The sequence below is a fragment of the Sus scrofa genome, chromosome 4, assembly GCF_054392235.1.
Source record: "Sus scrofa isolate SSC_HxYL_T2T_F1_AM1 chromosome 4, Sscrofa_HxYL_maternal_Yorkshire_Landrace_v2.0, whole genome shotgun sequence".
In the NCBI taxonomy this organism is placed as follows: domain Eukaryota; kingdom Metazoa; phylum Chordata; class Mammalia; order Artiodactyla; family Suidae; genus Sus; species Sus scrofa.
In genome coordinates this window covers 15,548,513-15,567,104 of record NC_139386.1, presented here as the reverse complement: position 1 = coordinate 15,567,104, position 18,592 = coordinate 15,548,513, and the positions used below count along the sequence as shown (strand labels likewise).

At 45.6% G+C, this 18,592-nt stretch overlaps 1 protein-coding gene across 5 annotated transcripts in view; it reads left to right on the top strand.

The window, feature by feature from the left end:
- The window catches only part of FER1L6 (fer-1 like family member 6), a 188,607-nt gene that overhangs the window by 140,154 nt on the left and 29,861 nt on the right, over positions 1-18,592 (top strand). For all 5 annotated transcript variants that reach the window (XR_014843370.1, XM_085021681.1, XM_021088953.2 and 2 more), the window contains 6 exons: positions 295-407; positions 2,217-2,348; positions 3,247-3,372; positions 9,316-9,443; positions 13,852-14,022; positions 18,146-18,306. Coding sequence is in view for 4 of the 5 variants with exons in the window: in XM_085021681.1 (XP_084877807.1) it covers positions 295-407; positions 2,217-2,348; positions 3,247-3,372; positions 9,316-9,443; positions 13,852-14,022; positions 18,146-18,306 (831 nt within the window). In the remaining variant the exon portion in view is untranslated. The remainder of the gene's footprint in view (positions 1-294; positions 408-2,216; positions 2,349-3,246; positions 3,373-9,315; positions 9,444-13,851; positions 14,023-18,145; positions 18,307-18,592) is intronic.

Here is an 18,592-nt window from a genome sequence, read left to right as displayed (position 1 = left end):
AGGATCTGGTGTTGCCGTGTGGTGGTGTAGGTCGCAGATGTGGCTCAGATCCTGTGCTGTTGTGGCTGGGGCGTAAGCCGGCAGTTACACCTCTGATTGACTCCTGGCCTGAGAACCGCCATATGCTGAGGGTGCAGCCCTTAAAAAAAAAAAAAAGAAGGAAAGAAATGTTACCATTTCTTTTTAAAAAGAAGAGTCCAGATACACACCAGAGCGAGGGAAAGGGGGAGCCTAAGGTCTCTTCTCATCTCAGCAGCCAGGTGGAGTCTAACAATTGCCACTAAATATCCACAGAGACGAAACCAGACGAGGTAGTGGTAAATATCGACAGCCCAAAGAAGAAGAAAGACAAAATGCCCAAGAAGAAACTCAAAGAAGATGAAATCCCCAACCTGGCCGTCTTGAAGGTGTGTGGACTCAACCATCTTGGCCGCGGAGAGGGTGGGAAACTCGAAAGGGAGTTCTTTTTGACTTTAGTCAACTCCAGCAATGCCCTTGTCTGGACTGACTGACATTGTCTGAGTTATGACCATCGATGCAGAGAAACAAACCTTTACAAGCACGTGAGCCAAGACAGTGGAGCCTTGCTAGTTTGCCTTTTCTACCACCTCTTACTGAGAAAGGCCTAACTTAACATTGCTTAGCCTGGATCCAGCCAGGTAATCTACAGTGTGTGAGTTCCCCTGGGCCCACCTCTAGGAGCTGGACATCATCAGGCAAATGTGTATACACTCGAAATAGCAGGAGTTTTACCTTTTTTTTTTTTTTTTTTTTTTTTTTTGAGGGGGGTGCCCCACCCGCAGCAAATGGAGGTTCCCAGGCTAGGGGTCTAATCGGAGCTGCAACTGCCCGCCTACGCCCCAGCCACAGCAACTCAGGATCTGAGCTGCGTCTGTGACTTACAGCTCACGGCAACGCCAGATCCTTAATCCACTGAGCGAGGCCAGGGATCGAACCCAAAACCTCATGAATACTAATTGGGTTCGTTAACCACTGAGCCACGAAGGGAACTCCGAGTTTTCCCTCTTTCTGAAGTTATTCCCGTCAGACTGATCCTAACATCAGCCAGAGGCAATTAGCTAGAGACATGCTGATGGATGCGAAAATCGGGCGTATGAAAATTATGTACCTAGATAATGAATTTAGATAAGTAATTTTGATGGGAAATTTGAATAAGTGATTTCATTATATTACCAAATCAAAACTCAGTTCAATTTTGCATTTCTGAAGTATCTATGTAATTTCCTGCTTGGAAAATTCATATTTATGTACCTAATAATATAAATATTCTATTACTTTATATGTGTTATGAGTTGAATATTTAAGGAATATTTATTAATTTGAATGTCCTCAAAATATTATAGTCTAAATCAACAACCAGTGACATCAACTTGCTATAAAAAGATTTGTCATATTGGGGGGAGTTCCCGTCATAGCTCAGTGGAAACAAATCTGATTAGGAACCATGAGGCTTCGGGTTCGATCTCTGGCTTTGCTCAGTGGGTTAAGGATCTGGCGTTGCCATGAGCTACAGTGCAGGTCGCAGATGTGGCCCAGATCTGGCATTGCTGTGGCTGTGGTGTAGGCCGGCAGCTACAGCTCTGATTAGAACCCTAGCCTGGGATGCTCCATATGCCACGGGTGCAGCCCTAAAAAGATAAAAAAAAAAAAAAAAAAGATTTATCGTATTGGAGTTCCCACCATGGCTCAGCAGTAACAACCTCAACTAGTATCTATGATGATGCAGGTTCAATCCCTGGCCTTGCTCAGTGGGTTAAAGATCTGGCATTGCCATGAGCTGTGGTGTAGGTCGGAGATATGGCTCAGGATCCTGCATTGCTGTGGCTGTGGTGTAGACCGGCAGCTGTAGCTCCAATTTGACCCCTAGCCTGGGAACCTCCATATGCCCAGCAGATTGGCCCTTCAAAAAAAAAAATTATCATATCTATATTTATATTTTATACTAAAAATTTTTGACTTTGCTATACTTCTTGGAATTTCCTTATCAGAAATGTTTTATAAATTTCATAGTGGTAGTTCTAGAAATGCTGAGTCAACCAGATGCCTCATTTTGCTGAAGATAAATTAACAGAGGCCTCTTAGATTTTTCCAAGGGTCATATATGAAGGCTGGTTTTGGAGAATCTTGGCATTTTTCATTAAATCAATCCTGGGTGTTCTTTCCTCTAAACATACCCTTTTCCCTTCTTCCTAAAGATATATGATGGGGATCTTGAGAGTGAATTCAACAATTTTGAAGACTGGGTAAAAACCTTTGAGCTGCTCAGAGGCAAGTCTGTGGAAGATGACCACGGCCTGGATGGAGACCGAGTCATAGGGAAGTTTAAGGCAAGTTCCAGGGTTAACCCTTTTATTTGACCGTCCTGCTCATCAGTGTCAGGACCCAATTCTGTCAGATGGCGGGGTAAGACAAATCCTTCATTTATGCAAGACCCTCTCTAGAGCCCCACAAAACCTAGCCCAGATCTTTTGAGATATTTGATTTGTGGCCAGCGAAGTGAGTTGGCACACCGTCTGTGGCATATGAGGAGCCAGAGTCGTTACCTAAAAGGATCACTGAGTTTTACTTTGCTTTTCCCACCCCTGACCTACCAAACCAACGATTGATGCGAACCTACCAGTTGAACAATTGTTCGCAATGATGACAACACCAACCTTTCATCCGGCACGATTGCTGTGTCAGCATCACAAAGCAGTAGTGGAAACTTCCTATGAACTTACTGCCTGCCCGGGCCTTTTATACAAAGGAGATGTGTTGGAAATAGCACAGGGGTGCAGTTTGCCAACCTGGACCTCAGTCCTTGTTGGAATACTAACTAGCTCTGTGATCTTGAACAGGACTTGACCTCTCCGAGCCTTGGCTGCAGCATCTGAAAATAGCAATACCGCAGTCAGGGCTGAATGAGATGATGGGCGAGAGCACTAGCTCTGCACCCCAGAAAAGGCACGAGGGGGCCCGTCTGATGCTCCTGCTCACGTCCCCCACATAGCGGCCCTGTGGGGAGGAGGTTATGGCACCAACACCCCTTCACTGATGTACCACGAAGAGGCTCAGATGCAGGCTGGTTGTGCGAACTGCCTGATGATCCCCCGGGGGCAAGGGCGGCGCCACCCCAGGTCCTGCTGGGTCCCAGGCTGTGTTCCTTTCCCAGCGCTGTGCCCTCGGGGGTTTTCACGGGGCACAGGACCATGGTGTTTTAACCGGTAGCTCGCTGTGTGGTTCCAGGGCTCCTTCTGCATCTACAAAAGCCCGGAAGCGTCCAGCATGGAGGACAGCGGGCCGCTGAGAGTCCAGCAAGGGATTCCAGCCAACCACCCGGTCCCAGTCCTGATCAGGGTATATATTGTGGCGGTGAGTCATCCCTGTCCACTCTGAGGGCTCGTCTTCATCGCCGAGGGCAGCCGTGACAAATAGCACGGGCTGCATGACCCACGACAGATATGCATTTTCTCCAGGTGGCTGCAAGTCCATGGTCAAGGTGAAACCACACGCCTTCTTGGGTGGGACTCGCACCTAGACAAAACTCAGACTGGGACTCGAACCCACCATCCCTGACATAGGAGAGCACTCAGACACACTGCCCTTTTTTTTTTTTTTAACTTTTTAATTTTTTTAATTTCCTTTTCTTCTTTTTTTTATCTTATGAGGGTCGTACCTGTGGTATATAGAAGTTCCCAGGCTAGGGGTGCAAACGGAGCTGCAGCCACCAGCCTCCACCACAGCCACAGCAATGCTAGATCCAAGCCACGTCTGCGACTTACACCATAGCTCATGGCAATGCCAGATTCTTAACCCACTGAGCGAGGCCAGGGATCAAACCCACATCTTCATGGACACTAGTCAGGTTCATTACCCCTGAGACACAATGGGAACTCCCATTTTTATTTTTTTAATTAAAGTATAGCTGATTTACAGTATTATGACAATTTCTGCTGTATAGCAAAGTGACCCGGCCATACAGATATGTACATTCTTTTTCTCATGTTATCTTTCATTATGTTTTAATCCCAAGAGATTTGGCTATAGCTCCCTGTGCTGTACAGTAGGACCTTATTGCTTATCCATCCTAAGTGCAGTAGTTTCCCAAGCTCCCTTAAAATTCCCTTTCTGTCTTTAATCCCCTAGTGGTATCTTTAGAGTGACTATTTATTTATTTATTATTTATTTATTTATTTTGGTCTTTTTTGAGGGCCGATCCCTCAGCATATGGAGGGTCCCAGTCCAGGGTTCAAATCAGAGCTGTAACCACCAGCCTACACCACAGCCACAGCAATATGAGATCTGAGCCACATCTGCAACCTCCACCACAGTTCATGGCAACGCCGGATCCTTAACCCACTGAGCAAGGCCAGGGATCAAACCCTGGCTCGCTCATGGATACTAGTTGGGCTCATTAACCACTGAGCCATGATGGGAACTCCTAGACTAACTATTTAATTAGCCTACTGTATCCCTATCATTGGTGCCATCAAGAGTCAGTTTCTGTCGAGGCCTCTCTTCCTGGCTGGTAGATGGCCATCTTCTTGCTCTGTCTTCTCGTGGCCTTTCCTTTGGGTGCATAAAGGGTGGTGGTGGCGGGGGTGGGGGGGCCTCAGGGGAAATCTATTGTCTAGTCCTCTTCTTATAAGGCCACCAGTCCTATCGGATTGGGATGCCAGCCTATGACCTCATTTAACCTTAACTAGCTCGCTAAAGGCCCTGTCTCCAAACACAGCCACATTAGGGGTTAAGGCTCTGACCTAGGAATTCTGAGAAAATGCAGTTCGGTCCATAAGAGTGGGTGTGAAGTTTGGTGGGTAACACGGACACTTGCCGGCTTCTCACGCAGGGAAGGTACTTCCCAGGCTGATAGGGCTGCTCCGTGTCGCTTTCTTTGCTCTCCGTGGTGGCCTGCTAGCTGGGCAGAAAACCAAATAGGATGAAATAGGAAGCTCACAGGCAAGTCCATTGGAGGGAAGAACCAGGACAGACGAGGTCGGTGGGTGCTGTGAAATCCTTCCCCACCCCCTGTGGCTCTGCCTCTGCTCTGTGACAGTCCGAAACTTCCTTTCTAATATATTTCCAAGAAAAATGTTATCTGCTCCAGGCTTCCTCCTTTCTGATAATGAGAGCCCTAAACTTTAATTACGAAACTTTGGGGCCTGATTGCCAGGAAGCTTTGGGCCAAATGTGAGGCTTAATCAAAGCAACTGTGTGGGGGCTTTTGTTCATTATTTGTTTTCATCTCCTGACTTTGGTGTTGATCATCTTCCTTGATTGCAGTCATCTTACTTTATATTAACTCTTTACCTAAATTGCCTAAATCTTTTTTAGAAACACGGATGAAGCATAAAACAAAGATGAGCTATTCTTGCCTGCTAAAGGAGCACTCAAAGTTCCCCTTCGCCACGCAGTGCTCCTGTTTTCTGTGTTAGCAGCAGCAATGTCATCCATGCCGTGACCCCCATGTGCCAGGAAGGTTCTAATCCCTAGGGATGTTGTGTTGGGAAAAAACCCACAGTCCCTCTTCCATGAAGTCACAATCTAGTTGGAAAGATGAGAAGTACTTGCAAAGTATCACTGACAATGCCGGGCAAAACCGCCCACAGGAGGGTTTAGAATAAGCTTTTCAAAATTTTGTTCATGAGATAACAGTGTCTTAGGAGAGACAAGCCATATGCATTTCTCCAGAAATGGACCACGTGTTGCAATACATTCAAGAAACTGTGCATCTACTAATTCACCTCCCTTTTTGTTGTTGTTGTTGTTGTAGTTTTGTTTTGTCTTTTTGCCTTTTCTAGAGCTGCACCTGCGGCATGTGGTGGTTCCCAGGCTAGGGGTCTAATCGGAGCTGTAAGCCACCAGCCTGCGCGACAGCCACAGCAATTCGGGATCTGAGTCATGCCTGTGACCTACACCACAGCTCATGGCAACACTGGATCCTTAACCCACTGAACAAGGCCAGGGATTGAACCCGAAACCTCATGGTTCCTAGTCGGATTCGTTAACCACTGAGCCATGATGGGAACGCCTCACGTCCCTTTTAACTGTTGAATCTTTAACAGCATTTTCTTTCCCTTCCTCTCTTCCTTCCTTCCTTTCTTTTCAGCTGAGGAAGTTCCTGGGCCAGCGATTGAACCAGTACCACAGCAGTGATCCAAGCTGACCAAGCAAGGTCCTTAACCCACTGCACCATCAGCAAACTCCAGCAGCATTTTCGAAACTTACTGGGAGTTCCTGTTGTGGCTCAGTGGAAACAAATCCAACTAGAAACCATGAGGTTGTGGGTTTGATCCCTGGCCTCGCTCAGTGGGTTAAGGATCCGGCGTTGCCGTGAGCTGTGGTGTAGGTCGCAGACATGGCTCGGATCCCGAGTTGCTGTGACTCTGGCATAGGCGGCGGCTACAGCTCCGATTCGACCCCAAGCCTGGGAACCTCCACATGCCATGGGTGCAGCCCTAAAAATAAACCGCCCACAGGAGGGTTTAGAATAAAGACCAAAAACAAAAACAAAAATCAAACAAAAAAACTTGCTGCCCACACTTATTTTTCCTCCCTACAGAAAACCCTTCGGAACTCAGGTTCTATAGAACATTGTTTAGAAAACCTTGAATAGTCTGAAGCGGGGGGAGAAAATTTTTGGACTGTTGAGACTGGAGAAGGATTATGATTTATTTGTTCATTTCACAAATATGCACTGCACACCTTTTTATGTCCAGTACCCTCTAGACAAAGTCCAGGACTGCAGATCAGGTTCTTGCCAAGGCAACACGTGACGAAAGAAGGGCTTGGGCTGGAACTGGAGAACGGGTGGGTCTTGAGCAAAATAGGAGTCCGAGGGTGGCAGCCCTGTGGCGTCAGGAGTAGGACAAATTGTGGACAGTGTTTTCACTGACATTTCTGGTCATGGTGATTTTGTGTGGTTTGCTCTCTCACACTAAGATTAATTAACTAAATAATAAGTCAAGTTGGAAATCTTTTTTTTTTTTTTTTTTGCTTTTTAGGGCTGCACCTGTGACATATGGAAGTTGCCAGGCTGGGGGTGGAATTGGAGCTACAGCTGCCAGCCTATACTATAACTATCACCACAGCAATGCAGGATTTGAGCCACATCAGCGACCTGCCTATGCCACAGCTCACGGCAATGCTGGATCCTTAACCTCCTGAACGAGGCCAGGGTTCGAACCCACATCCTCATGGATCCTAGTCACGTTCCTTAACTGCTGAGCCATGAAGGGAACTCTCAAGCCAATCTGAAAATCTTTTAATAAAACACCAAAGAAGTAAAAATAATACCACTTAAAAGTTGCATAGAGAAAGGAACCAAATCCCCCCACCTCTGCAATTCCAGCCCCACAAGTAACTTCCTCTTCTTATGCAAACATATCTCTACATTTGTCTACAACCACACCCAGGTCTTTATTTAACTGAGTCCTGCTTCATGCATTACATATTGATCTTCTATTTTCTTTTTTTACTTAGTAATGTACCTTGGACATTTTTCTAGATCTGTATGTATAGCTCTTTCTCATTCCTATTAGTAGCCATATAGTGTTTTCTTGAATTAACATAGCGTCCATGTATTCATTCATTCATTCAACAAATATTGGGAAGACTCTGTCCTAAGTCTTGGAGATATTACAATGAACAAGACAGTACCTTTTTTTTTTTTTTGTCTCTTTCTAGGGCCACATCCATGGCATATGGAGGTTCCCAGGCTATGGGTCTAATCAGACCTGAAGCCGCCAGCCTACACCAGAGCCATAGCAACACGGGATCTGAGCCGCATCTGTGACCTACATGGCAACGCCAGATCCCCAACCCACTGATCAAGGCCAGGGATTGAACCCGAAACCTCATGGTTCCTAGTCGGATTTGATAACCACTGAGCCACGACGGGAACTCTGACAGTACCTTTGCTCTCATGGAGATTATGCACTACTGGGGGGGATGCCACAGGTATTAGGAGGCCATAAAAATAAACAACAGTTGAATAAAAACAGATGAATGTCTGAAATAACTGCTATGCAAAGAATTAAAATCAGGTAATGTGACGACAGAGTAAATGAGGCAGGGACTGTTTTGGATTGAGTTTCTCCCTAAGTCGTTGACATGCAGGTTGTTTACAATCTTTAGCTATTAAACAACACTTCAGTGAACATCCTTGAAAATAGAGCCTCGTGTGCTTATGCCATTCTGTCTGTAGAAGAGAGTTCTAAAAATGGGACTGTTTCTCACTCAGCTCTCATCTCGGCAGTTTTTCCATCTTCTCTGTATCATTCCTCACCAGCTCCCTATCCGGGTCCCTCATGATGAGTTTAAGGCCCAGCTTATGTAGAATCAGACTTGCTCTGAGAAGTGGATCATTGCTCAGCCAACCTACAAGTAAGACCAATGGGGTCATGGATTCAGAGCCCACTAGTTCCTGGAGGAGCCTTTAGGAACATCCCGTAATTTTATAGATAAATCAGAGAGAGGGAGGTTTGCCCAAGATCACGTGACTGCCTAGAAAAAGAACTAGGGGAGTTCCTGCCGTGGCACAGTGGTTAACGAATCCGACTGGGCACCATGAGGTTGTGGGTTCGATCCCTGGCCTTGCTCAGTGGGTTGAGGACCCGGCGTTGCCACGAGCTGTGGTGTAGGTTGCAGACGCGGCTTGGATCCCTTGTTGCTGTGGCTCTGGTGTAGACCGGTGGGCTACAGCTCTGATTAGACCCCCTAGCCTGGGAACCTCCATATGCTGTGGGAGCAGCCCTAGAAAAGGTAAAAAGCCAAAAACAAAACAAAACAAAACAAAAAAAAACCCAAGAACTCAAATGCATGCCTTCTGCTTCTTGGTCCAGCAAATCCCTCATTACTCTGTGCCAAGGGCCGATTTCCACTGGGGAGATGACTCCAGAGGAAGTAGAACCCAGGCAAAGCTGATAACTTTTTTTTTTTTCCTGGCCATGCCCACAGTATGTGGAAATTCCTGGGCCAGGGATTTAACCTGCTCCACAGTAGTGACCTCAGCCACAGCAGTGACAACTCTGGATCCTTAACCTGCTGTACCACCAGGGAACTCCCAAAGCTGATAACTTTTCACAGCAGAATGGAGAGGCTAAAGCAGTGGTTCCTAACTTTGGCTGCACAGCAGGGTCATCTAAGGAGCTTCTAAAAATCCCCAAGTCCGGGGCCAATTAAATCAGAATATCTAGAGATGAACTCAGGCATCAGAAGTTTTTAAGACTCCTAGGTAACCCTGGTGTGCAGTCAGGGTTGAAAACCACTGAACCAAAGGAATGTTTTGTTTTTTTTTTTTTCTCTCCTCTCCAGGCATTTAATCTTAGCCCAGCTGATGCAGATGGCAAATCAGATCCCTACATCGTGATCAAGCTTGGCAAAACCGAAATCAAAGACCGGGACAAGTACATCCCTAAACAACTGAACCCAGTATTTGGAAGGTCAGCGGCCATCTGGGTCTCACTGCATCATCCTCCCTGTATTTGCTCCTGTGTTGTTTCTGGGGTAGGGGTGCTGTATATACGTGTGTGGGTCTGAGGAAACAGTGCAGGCGATTAAATGCTGACTTCTGCCCATGATAACAGCCCGTCAAGTCTCTCTTCAAGGAAAAGGACCCAGTTCCTCCCTTGGTTCCCTCAGCAGTTTGGTGCTGCCTGGCGAGCTTCATGCCCATGGTTTTCCAATAATGATTTTCCTAGATCTTCAATTTCAGAAGCACCTGGAACAGTTAGCAGATTTAGCCTCCTGCCTAGGAGAGAGTTCCCTTTTTACAAACCAGGTAACCAAGGCCCAGAGAGGTTTAGAAACGTGTTCAAGTTTGCACAGTTCATAAGTAGAAGAGAAGGGGCCAGAGGTTTGGCCTTTTGTCTTTGACCAAAGGGATTGTTCCATCCTTTCATGCTGCAGCTCATTTGAGGAGATCCTTGAAGTCAAAAGTTGAGCAGCCTCCCCCACCCGTATTTTGTTTTCCTGCAAAGTGTATACAATACATCACACTTGTGTACATTTAGGTGAACCAGACATTCGCCAGTGCACAGCAAGCCTCCTGCCCCCACTTATCTTCTAAAAGGACATGCCACGAATTTGGGTTCCCACTTGGGTTTGTGCCCCCCACAGCCATGAACTCTGGAATCAAGCAGACCTGGGTTTCACTCTGCACCTACTGGCTGAGTAACTTTATTCAGACGGCTTAGCCCCTCTGATCTTAGTTTTCCTCACCTGTAAAGCAATAAAAGCAACCCTTGACTCTCAGATGCCTTTAGAAGATTAAATACGACAAACACCTAGCATTGTAGATACTCCAAACACATAGCTTCCTTTCTCTCCTGCGTGACACTCATTTCAGCAATGCCCCCATCGTAGGTGTATTTAATTTCTTTCTTTTCCGGAGTGACAAGGAGCAAGGACAGTCTCTGTGACAAGCAAGGCAATCCCTGTCCACCTCATTTTGATTCATTTACAGATTTGCGATCCCGTTGGACCCTCTGACATTTGTTCAGCACCAGCCTCTTACATTTTATTGCTCCCACGGAAAAAAAGGCGTAAATGATCTTGCCTGTTCAGATGAGAGAGAATGATTAGAAGGACATGCTGGGGAAACTTACCCTCGCTTCCCTGATCCGAGATGACCTTTATCATTATCTGCCATTTATGTAACTAGGTCTTCATGTTGCCAAGTACTTTGTAGTCACTTTGTATGAGCTACTGTCACCGCAGTGCCATGAATTCGACTGGTTTTATAACCTCCGTTTATGGCTGTGCTAAACAAAAGAAGAGGATGATGGAATGTTCCCTCCTGCCTCTGGCATCGCGGAGCCTCTTCTAGAAGCCCTCTGTGTGGATTTGTGCTTCGTGACATGTGTATTTAATTGTTGCTCAGGGACAGACGTTGCTGGCTCCATCTTGCTGTGTTCCAGCAGGGAGATGGGAGGGCGAGGGCCCTTGAACCTGACCTGGGGTCTGGGGAAACTGCTCTTTGAGACCTCACTGTGGGAAGATGTCAAGGGCTCCACCCCTGATGCCCTGGCCCCTGGTCTGCTCTACTTTTCTTCAAAGCCTCTGACATGAACTGATGTGTTTATGTGTTCATTGGCTGTCTCCCGTCTCCCCTAGACTGTAAACTCCATTCCAGCAGGGGCTTGGTCTAGTCTATTCAGTGCTGTATCTCAGCACCTAGGACAGGGCATGGCACAGCGCAGAGGCTGGGCAAGTATTTGTAGAATGAACAAATGAATGCACAGACGGACAGGCAACCCTTCCATCGGTTTTCAGTGGGAAGTCATAGGACCCTGTCACTCTGCGCCATCCTGAGGGGGTGTATGTCTGAAGAGGTGGCAGGTCCTTATTTTCTTAATAACTGCAGTGCTTGGCACAGAGTGGATGGGTCATAAAAGTGAAATGAGCAAATAATCAACAAAAGGATGAATGAATGAACAATGAAGCAATAGGACATCTTAGCTTGGAAGTCACCAAATGTTTCTACAAGGCTCCATGGTTCCATGAGGCATTCTCTTTCCTCGCACTATCGCTGTATCTGATGATCCTATCTCATCAGCACACAAGTTGATATAAGCCCAAGTGATTGGAAGCTTCACCATTGTGGACTGTTTTTGGTAGTGTTTCTAAGGACAGCTCTAATGACAATTCAGGACAGGTGGATCTGTAGCACACAGGCAGCACACGTCTGGGAAAGGGACCAGAGCCATGACAGCCACCCCTCTGTCCTCTGTTGTAGTTGCCAGGGGGGAGTTAAGCACTTAGTAAGTCCTTCCTGGATGGTGGCAGCAGCTTGGTGAAAGCCAAGCTCAGAGATAGGTGGCTGGGGGTTTCCTTGTGAGACGCCTCGAGAATATCAACTACAGTTTCAAATCCAAATCTTGGAGCCCCAGGAGGCCATACTATGACTTCAGAAGAAAGAAAAAAATTTCTTCTCTGCACACCCGTATCCCTGGCCTGCTAGAGCTGCTTTGGTCAGTTACAGGCACTGGAGCTGTCCAGCATCTCTGCTCCCCACCCACCCCCGAATCTCTGCTTTCCTTCCCACTCCTGGGGAAGGTTAATTGGCTCCAGGCTGGGTTGTAATTGCAATCCCCGCCACCCTGGACAGCGAGCATCAGGGCTCAGTGGACCTGACCATGCGAGGTCCTAGACAGAAGCCTAGACAGGCCTGCAGGGAAATATGGGTCCTTTCTTCTCCCTTCCTGCCCACTTCCTCTCTGTCCCTTGTTCCAGGACCAGCCCTCTCCACCTCGGCCCTAGGCAGAGTCAGGAACAACCAAGAAACACTGGCGCATCCTTGATTTTGTTTTCAAGAGCACCTTTCCCTAAAATGCAGAATTTCACGCTAAGTTTAATGCTTTTATTTATTTATTTATTTATTTTTGTCTTTTTAGGGCCGCACCTGCAGCATATGGAGGTTCCCAGGCTAGGGGTCCAGTCGGAGCTGTAGCTGCTGACCTACGCAACAGCCACAGCAACACCAGATCTGAGCCATGTCTGCAACCTACACCACAGCTCACGGCAATGCCAGATCCTTAACCCACTGAGCAAGGCCAGGGATTGAACCCACAACCTCATGGTTCCTAGTGGGAGTCGTTTCCGCTGCGCCACGACGGGAACTCCTAAGTTTAATTTTTAATATCTTCTCTGATGCTCATTAGAACAGAAAATGCAGAGTTCCGGCTGTGGCTCAGCAGTTAACAAACCCGATTAGCATCCATGAGGACTTGGGTTCAATTCCTGGCCTTGCTCAGTGGGTTAAGGATCCGGTGCTGCCAAGAGCTGTGGTGTAGGTTGCAGATGCAGCTTGGATCCCGTGTTGCTATGGCTCTGGCGTAGGCCAGAGACTACAGCTCAGATTGGACCCCCAGCCTGGGAACCTCCATATGCCATGGATGTGGCCCTAAAAGAGACAAAAAAAAATGCATTGTCATAGGAAATTCAACAGCATTGTTCTTCCTTTCAACACTGCATGCGTGTGGTATTGTGGAAGGAGCAAGGAAGAAAGATTTAGGAAACTGGTACTTAGGCTGTAATTTATGACCTTGGATAGGTCACTTGTGTTCTCTTCTTATCTGTAATAGCAGGGGATTGCATGTGGTGATTTCTGAGACCCCTTACAGCACCAGGAGACATTTATTCTATTCTCTGTATCTGTTCTCTGTGGATGAAGTGCAGGATCCAACACTGCAGAGATGAAGGGGACGGGTCTCTGTTATCAAGGGGCTCAGAATCTTAGCGGCAGCTTTCCAGTCCTGCAATTCTATGTTCTTACGATTTGCTGTCTTTAATGGGATTTTCATTTCAAACACACCCAGCTGGAATTCCCTGATGAAGCAACCATGGAGGGGGAAAGGGATGGCAATTTATTGGGCAGCAGTTGAATGCCTGGAAGTAAAATGTGTGCTTTAGATAAGCCATCTCACATTTGACCACTGAGCTGTACTATAAAAAAGACATATATATCCCATTTGCACATAAAGAGGTTAAGAAGGATGAAGTAACTTTCCGAAAGTTTTACAACCAGAAAGTGGCTGATTCAAAATCTAGATTAGCAATCAGTCCTGTGTGAGACCAAAATCCTAGGACGTTCCTCTCCAGCTTGCCGTCACCCTAGTTGAAGTTTGCAAGACGTGGCCCAGGAAAGAGATCATTGGCTATTGGAAACTGACATCAGAATTGGAAATCGTTTGCATCTCAATGAAAAATTAAACCAGATAAATATCCATTAAGGATCAACTGAGTTTCTGAGTGTTCAGTGAATTCCTATGCACTGTAGGAAGTGAAACAGGGAAAAGTCCCCTGCGTTGCAAATGTGGCCCATTTCTAAAGCCTCTGCTTAAATGGCAGGTCATTTGAGATCCAGGCCACGTTCCCAAAGGAGTCCCTGCTCTCTGTGCTCATCTACGACCATGATATGATTGGGACGGATGACCTCATTGGCGAGACCAGGATTGACCTGGAGAACCGCTTCTACAGCAAACACCGAGCCATCTGCGGCTTGCAGAGCCAGTATGAGATGTAAGTTCTTCCTCCCGTGGAGGCACTGTTGGTGCTGAGGCTGCAGTCCGCGCACTGGGAAGACCAGTCAAGGCTCAGGTTTAACATCTCAGCATGGCTGGTTTGGGGAAAGTGCTCACTGCCTTTGGGGGTATTTGGGGTGGGGAAGGCAGTATTGGTTTGGAACCCAGGGCAGGTTCTTCAAGAATCCAGAGCTGAACTGTGTTGTTCACTCCTGTTGGACAGAGTTCCCAGTAGGGAATGATGGCAGGGGGAGGATGATTAATATAATATAAATGCTAATGTCCTAGTTAATTTCTACAAAGACTCATGAGGGCTTTAAGTGCAGTATCTCATTCAATTTTCTCAAAACCCATTGAGGTGTTACCCCCATTTTACACGTGAGGCAAAAGTGGGTCCCACTCTCCCTCTTTTCAAAGATTTTTGAATTCAACTTACTCTTTTAACATAAATTACCAGCTTTATTTTTGAAAGTATGAATATTTGATATTTTACGGGAGAAACTCTTACAAATATCAGTTAGGGAAAGGTAAAATCATCTGCGGAGTTCCCGTTATGGCTCAGCAGTAACAAATCCGACTAGGATCCATGAGGATGTGGGTTCGATCCCTGGCCTTGTTCAGTGGGTAAAGTATCTAGCATTGCTGCAGTATAGGTTGCAGATGTGGCTCAGATCCCAAGTTGCTGTGGCTGTGGTGTAGGCTGGCAGCTGCAGCTCTGATTGGACCCCTGGCCTGGGAACTTCCACATACCGCAAGTGCGGCCCTAGAAAGCAAAAAGCAAACAGACAAAAAACATCCATTACATTTCCATGGTGTCATTTTGGAGATATTTTTCTGACTATAAATTAATATATATTTATTTTAGAAAATTTAGGAAACAGAAAGCACGAAGTAAAGCTTAAATTATTTCACCCAGAGATAACTAATATTAAAAAATTTGTATATGTTCCCTTTTAGTATTTTTTCTATGCTATTTTTTTGCTTTTTTAAAAATTTTATTGGAATACAGTTGACTTACAAAGTTGTGTTAACTTCAGGTGTACAGCAAAGTTCATCAGTTATACATGTTTTCTATGCTATTTTACCCCAAAGTTGGGCTCATATTATCTGTGCAATTTTGTAAGCTTCTTATTGCACATAAACCTTTATATCAAAGGCATTTTATAATGTCATTAAATTTTCTTCAAAATCATTACGTAAATAGCTCTGTGGTGTTCCAGTATATGAATTTTTTATAAAATGACATAACCAGCTTCCCTTTCTGAACTTTAGGGTATTTATATTTTTCTTCTTTATTCTGTTAGAAATATTGCTGCTATCAGCATTCTCATACAAAAGCCAGAGCAAACCTCTCTGATAATTCATTCAGTATTCATCTATAGACATGGATTTATTCCATTAAAAGGAATTAAAGAATTGTAATGTATATTCCAAATGGCTCTCTGGAAGAGGTGGACTAATTTAGCTTTTCGTTAGCAATCTGAGCATCCATTTCTTCCAGGGCATGATTTTCAGACAAGTCTCTATTGTTCACCTGTTCTTCCCTGAGCCTGGAAAGCCAGTTTTGGGACTCCAGTGAAGGTATCAGCCTCCTGGGGCATTTACATCTTTCCCCAAGTGCTTGAGAGAGTACCACTGAGAGGGTGATTAGCTGTGCTCACTCTGAAGTCAGGAAAGGAAGCCACAAGCAAACATGGTTCACTTTTTGTTCAGAAGAATTTCCTGACTGGAACTACCAGGGACCAGAATAGTTTAGGAAAGTTGTAACCTTTGTTTACTGAAGTTTCGGGTTTTTTTTCTGCTTTTTTTTTTTCTTTTTTTTTTTTAGGACCGCACCTGCGGCGTATGAAAGTTCCCAGGCTAGAGGTCTAATCAGAGCTGTAGCTGCCAGCCTACACCACAGCCACAGCAATGCAGGATCCTTAACCTACTGAGCAAGACCAGGGATCAAACCTGCATCCTCATGGATGCTAGTGAAATTCATTTCCACTCAGCCATGACTGGAATTTCCTAAAGTTTTTTGTTTTTGTTTTTTTAAAGACAAGAGCACCTTTTTCTGGGGAGGCCTATGCATGGCTCTGGGCATAGCTTGGATGACCTTTTCAGAATCCTTATATCTCTGGCCAATGCAAGAAAACTGCTTTATAGCCATGTTTTGCTTTATTTTAATGCTTAAACAAATTAAATTCTGATGAATCCTATATCCCTGTGAGAAGAGAAATCCAAGCTTATTGCAGCCATGGCTCATAGGGAGCATTTTTTTTTTTTTTTTTGTCTTTTGTCTTTTTTTGTTGTTGTTGTTGTTGTTGCTATTTCTTGGGCCGCTCCCGCGGCATATGGAGGTTCCCAGGCTAGGGGTCTAGTCGGAGCTGTAGCCACTGGCCTACGCCAGAGCCACAGCAACGCGGGATCCGAGCCACGTCTGCAACCTACACCACAGCTCACGGCAACGCTGGATCGTTAACCCACTGAGCAAAGGCAGGGACCGAACCTGCAACCTCATGATTCCTAGTCGGATTCGTTAACCACTGCGCCACGACGGGAACTCCCATAGGGAGCATTTAATTGCAAGTTAATAACTTTTAACCAAACAGCTAGTGTTTTATGGAGGAAGGGGTTGGAAAGATTTAGAAACTCGCCACCAGGCAACAACAGGTTAGAGAAAGGACACATCAAGACTCCCTGCCTATGACATGCGTCTATAATATGAATTTGGCAGAGGAGGAGACGGGAGGAAAAAAGGAGAGAAACTGAAAAGATGAGCTAGGCTTATTTCTTAGAATAAGTAGCAGCCAAATAGCTATTCTGCTAAGGACAGAACAAAACTAAGAAAAAACCACCTGTAAAGAAATCTATAGAGACAGAAATCGGCGTGGTGGTTGCCAAAGCCTGGGTGGGGTGGGGTGGGGAGGAGTAACTGGGTAGAAGCTTTCCTTTTGCAGTGATAAAAATTCTTTGGAATGAGATCGTTGTACAACATTGTGAATGTGCTAAATGCCACTGAATTAGTCAATTTTAAAATGGTCAATTTTGCTATGTGAATTTCACTTCCATTTAAAAAAAATTTTTTTTGTCCTTTTTTTGGGCATTTCCATTTTTTTTAAAGGGTGCATTTTTTTTTTCTGTCTTTTTGCCATTTCTTGGGCCCCCTCCCACGGCATATGGAGGTTCCCAGGCTAGGGGTCTAATAGGAGCTGTAGCCTCTGGCCTATGCCAGAGCCACAGCAATGCAAGATCGGATCTGTGTCTGCGACCTACACCACAGCTCACGGCAACACTGGATCTTTAACCCACTGAGCAAGGCCAGAGATGGAACCTGCAACCTCATCGTTCCCAGTTGGATTCACTAACCACTGAGTCACAATAGGAACTCCTTAAAGGGTGCATTTCTTAAAAAAATTTTTTTAAACTACCTGCAAAGGAGGTCTTGCTTTTCATCCCAGCATGTATATGCAGAAGCAGTGAGCAGAAAAGAGAAGATAGAACATTGTAAATCAAGTGTAATAAAAAAAATTTAGGGAGTTCCTATTGTGGCTCTGCGGTCACAAATCTGAGTAGTATCTATGAGGATGTGGGTTCAATCCCTGGCCGCACTTAGTGGGTTAAGAGTCCGGTGTTGCTGTGAGCTGCAGTGTTGGCTGGCAGCTACAGCTCTGATTCATCTCCTAGGCTGGCAACTTCTATATGCCTCAAGTGAGGCCCCAAGAAATATTTTTAAAAATTAAAAAGTTAAAAAAAAAAAGAGGAAACAAGAGTTCTTGCTGTGGCACAGTAGGTTAATGATCCAGCATTGTCTCTGTGGAGGTACTGATTCGATCCTTGGCCTGGCACAGTGGGTTAAGGATCCAGTGTTGCCCCAGCTGCGGTGTAGGTTACAGCTGCAGCTTTGATTCAGTCCCTGGCCTAGGAACTTCCATATGCCGAGAGTGCAGCCAAAAAAGAACAAAAGAGAGAGAGAGAACAAAATAAAACAAAAACACTAGCCCCAAGCATGTAGAATGTTAACTTAAATCAGAAGGAAACCAGACAGATCATACTTAAAGCAGTCCTTTTTATAGGGACCTCGGGTGTGGCTCCTAGGGAGGCCCAGCTTCACCCTCTGTCCTGCCTCCACTTTTCAGAGAAGGATACAATGCCTGGAGAGACACGTCCAAGCCCACCGAAATCCTCACCAAGCTCTGCAAAGACAACAAGCTGGATGGACCTTACTTTCGCCCTGGGAAAATACAGATAGGAAACCAGGTCTTTTCTGGAAAAACCGTCTTCACCGAGGAGGACACAGGTAACTCCCCACAATGCATCCCGATTGCGTGGCTCTTCTTTTGAAAAGTCTGCTTCCGGTGGTATTGGTGCCTGGAGACAGTGGTTCTCTAATGTAAAAGATGGAAAAAGAAGGAGGAGGATGAGAATCACTCATAATCCCCAAATTCAGAGCTATATGGTGCATGCCAGTATATTTCTTTACATTTTGTGTGTGTGTGTGCATGTGTGCACGTGCGTGTGTGAATGCACTGTCACATTTTTTTACATGTCTATGATTTTGCCTTTTCTATTTCCAGTGACTATGA